This window comes from Hydra viridissima, unplaced genomic scaffold (assembly GCF_058129835.1).
Source record: "Hydra viridissima isolate aposymbiotic clone 2 unplaced genomic scaffold, HvirCarnegie_v1 scaffold_5, whole genome shotgun sequence".
In the NCBI taxonomy this organism is placed as follows: Eukaryota; Metazoa; Cnidaria; class Hydrozoa; order Anthoathecata; family Hydridae; genus Hydra; species Hydra viridissima.
This window is the reverse complement of record NW_028324304.1, coordinates 12987719-12990716: the sequence shown is the minus strand read 5'-3', so window position 1 is coordinate 12990716 and position 2998 is coordinate 12987719. Positions and strand designations below refer to the sequence as shown.

At 27.8% G+C, this 2998-nt stretch overlaps 1 protein-coding gene across 3 annotated transcripts in view; it reads right to left on the bottom strand.

Annotated features, from left to right (window-relative positions):
- LOC145189170 (uncharacterized) overlaps nt 1-319 on the bottom strand; it is a 10920-nt gene extending 10601 nt beyond the window's left edge. Inside the window, exons 1-2 of one of the 3 annotated variants that reach the window (XM_090087065.1) lie at nt 210-319; nt 60-109 (exon numbers count right to left, since the gene is read on the bottom strand). In XM_090087065.1, coding sequence (XP_089943191.1) covers nt 60-62 — 3 coding nt within the window. In that variant the 5' untranslated portion in view covers nt 63-109; nt 210-319. The remainder of the gene's footprint in view (nt 1-59; nt 110-209) is intronic. The other 2 variants (XM_090087066.1, XM_090087070.1) reach the window with 2 other exon arrangements.
- Nucleotides 320-2998: the final 2679 nt, after the last annotated feature.

The window sequence follows — 2998 nt, the reverse complement described above, 5'->3', positions numbered from 1 at the left end:
AACTCCACGTTTAAAAGAAGCGAGACAAAGCAACTAAAAGATAAAATAAACAACCATACCATCACTGAGGTCTTTAAAAGAAGGAGCAGTTCTGACCTACAATAGCCCCCTACAATATTATTTTAGATAATTGAAAATTATGAAAGTAACATATTCTTCCATCTTTTATCAAAACTGCTACGCTAAAATTTGGACCAAAATAAACCTACCCTGTACATTCAACGCAGTGCTTGAAGCAACAATTTCCGATACACTATATGATTTATTTACACCTTCGAAAAGTAAATAGACACACAAATCAACAATTTAATTAACAAAGCAACAAGCAAATAAGATTTTCTCGTGTAAATAACGAACAAAAGAAATTTCTTTTACAACTGCATAGGAGCTTAAAGTATTATCTTTATAATCCTGAGAAGCAGTGATCATATTCTTAATTTTAGATTTCGGAAGTAAGTGTGTTTTAGGTCAATTTTTGAAGTCTTTTAAATATTTTTATTTTTTTAAATATTTTTTTAATTTAATTTTATCTAACAAGAGGAGAAATATTTCTCAATTGATATACATAAACCAATTTGTTTTTCCTGAATCTGTAAAGGAGGTATTCACAAACATTGTCGCCATATGTGCTGCAAAAAATAATCCTCCGATTGAAAGTTTGCTTGCTTTGTTCTCTAACTTTTTAGAATCTTAAGAAGAAAGTAATAAGCTTCAAAAGCCATTGATGTAAATTTAATTATGTAAAAATGTTATAAAAAGTTAATAAAGAGAAATAGGAGAGATCGGATTAAACGGTATTTACTTAATGTATTATTTAGGTTAATGTAAACAAGGTGTGGTCATATCTTTTAAAGAAATATCGAGAATGAAGTTAAAATACTTAATTACCTATATCTATCTATCTATCTATCTATCTATCTATCTTTCTATCTATCTATCTATCTATCTATCTATCTATCTATCTATCTATATATATATATATACATATATATATATATATATATATATATATATGTATATATATATATATATATATATATATATATATATATATATATATATATATATATATATATATATATATATATATATATATATATATATATATATATATATATATATATATATATATATATATATATATATACAGTGAGAGAAATAAGTATCCGAACGAAAGATTTTTTTATGGAAAATAAACTTTGTCAGGTTTTTTTCGAAAAACATATGTTTTTGATAAATACTTTTATAATTATTCTAAAAGCAAATTTAATTACGATTTTATGTTGCAAAAAATTAATCAAAGGTAATTAACTTGCGTTGCTAAAATTTAACGATTCCCGAAGGAGTGTTAAAACTTCAATGAAAAATAATTATCCGAACATGTTGTTTTGTAAACGAAGTTTTGAAATTGATTATTAAAAAAAGTTTTTAAACCAATGGTTTTAGAAATATTGTTGTTTTACAACGAGTAATTTTTAATAATTGACTGATATTTTTTTAAATTCATTTGATTTACCATTGATATCATCAAGTATGGGAGTTAAAACCAAGGAATGGTCCCAAGCTCAGCGCAATTTGGTTATTGACTTGTTCAAGCAAGGTAAAACGTTTAGGTCGATAAATAAAGCGACTGGAATGGCATTAGGAACCATCAGCGATCTGGTTAAAAAGTATAATATGTTTGGATATGTGCAAAATCAGCCCAGATGCGGAGCAAAGCGTAAAACAACATCAAGAATAGATCGACAAATTGTAAAGATGGTGCAAAAAAACCGTTTTTTATCAGCACCAAAAGTGTCAAGCCTCCTTGAGAAAGATTTTGGGTTAAAAGTGAGCTCATGTACTATTCGAAATCGATTGAAAGAAAGTGGATTCAAAGCAAGAGTTCCACGCAAGAAACCATCCCTTTCAAAAATCCATCGAGAACGAAGACTTGCATTTGCTAAAAAATATGTAAATATGCCGGTATCATTCTGGAGGAAAGTTTTGTGGACGGACGAGTCAAAATTTAATCTTGTGAAGTCCGATGGAGCTCAAAAAGTTTGGAGAAAAAAAGGGGTGCATTCACACTCAGTTGTATTCGAGGCACAGTAAAATTTAGTGGAGGCAATGTTATGGTATGGGGATCGATGGCTTGGAACGGAACAGGAAAACTGGAGTTTATTGATGGAATTATGGACTCTGAGGTTTATGTTAATATTCTCAATAAAAATCTTCTGGCTTCAACTTAAAAACTGCGATTAGGAAAGCATTTTATCTTCCAACAAGACAATGACCCTAAACATACGTCAAAGAAAGCAAAAGAGTTTTTCATCCAAAAGCAAATTGAGTTACTTGAATGGCCTGCGCAAAGTCCAGATCTCAATCCAATTGAACATCTCTGGGCAATTCTGGATAAAAAATGTGGCACACGATGTCTAAAAAGAAAAGAAGATTTAAAAATCATGCTCCAAGAAGCTTGGGCTGATATCGACTCAGATACGACAAAGAAATTAGTTGAATCGATGCCATGTCGACTTGGAGAAGTCATAAAAGCTAAAGGCGGTCCAACTCGATATTAAAAAGTCAAAAAAATAATTACTCGGAGAAACGTTAATCTTTAAGCCTTAATCTTTAAAATTTTGTTCGGATACTTATTTAATGCTAAAAAATTGCATAGTTTAAATGTATCTTAATTTTTTATCAATTAAATATTATTATTGATATTTTTTTTTTGCATATTGAATTCGTAATAAAATTTTCTTTCAGAATAATCATTTCTTTTATTTCTATAAAGTTTTTTTTTTCGAAAAAAACCTGACAAAGTTTATTTTCCATAAAAAAATCTTTTGTTCGGATACTTATTTCTCTCACTGTATATATATATATATATATATATATATATATATATATATATATATATATATATATATATATATATATATATATATATATACACACACAATCTCACACCTCATTTATGTTATTCACAACATTGAATTCAAAAAGAAAATACTTA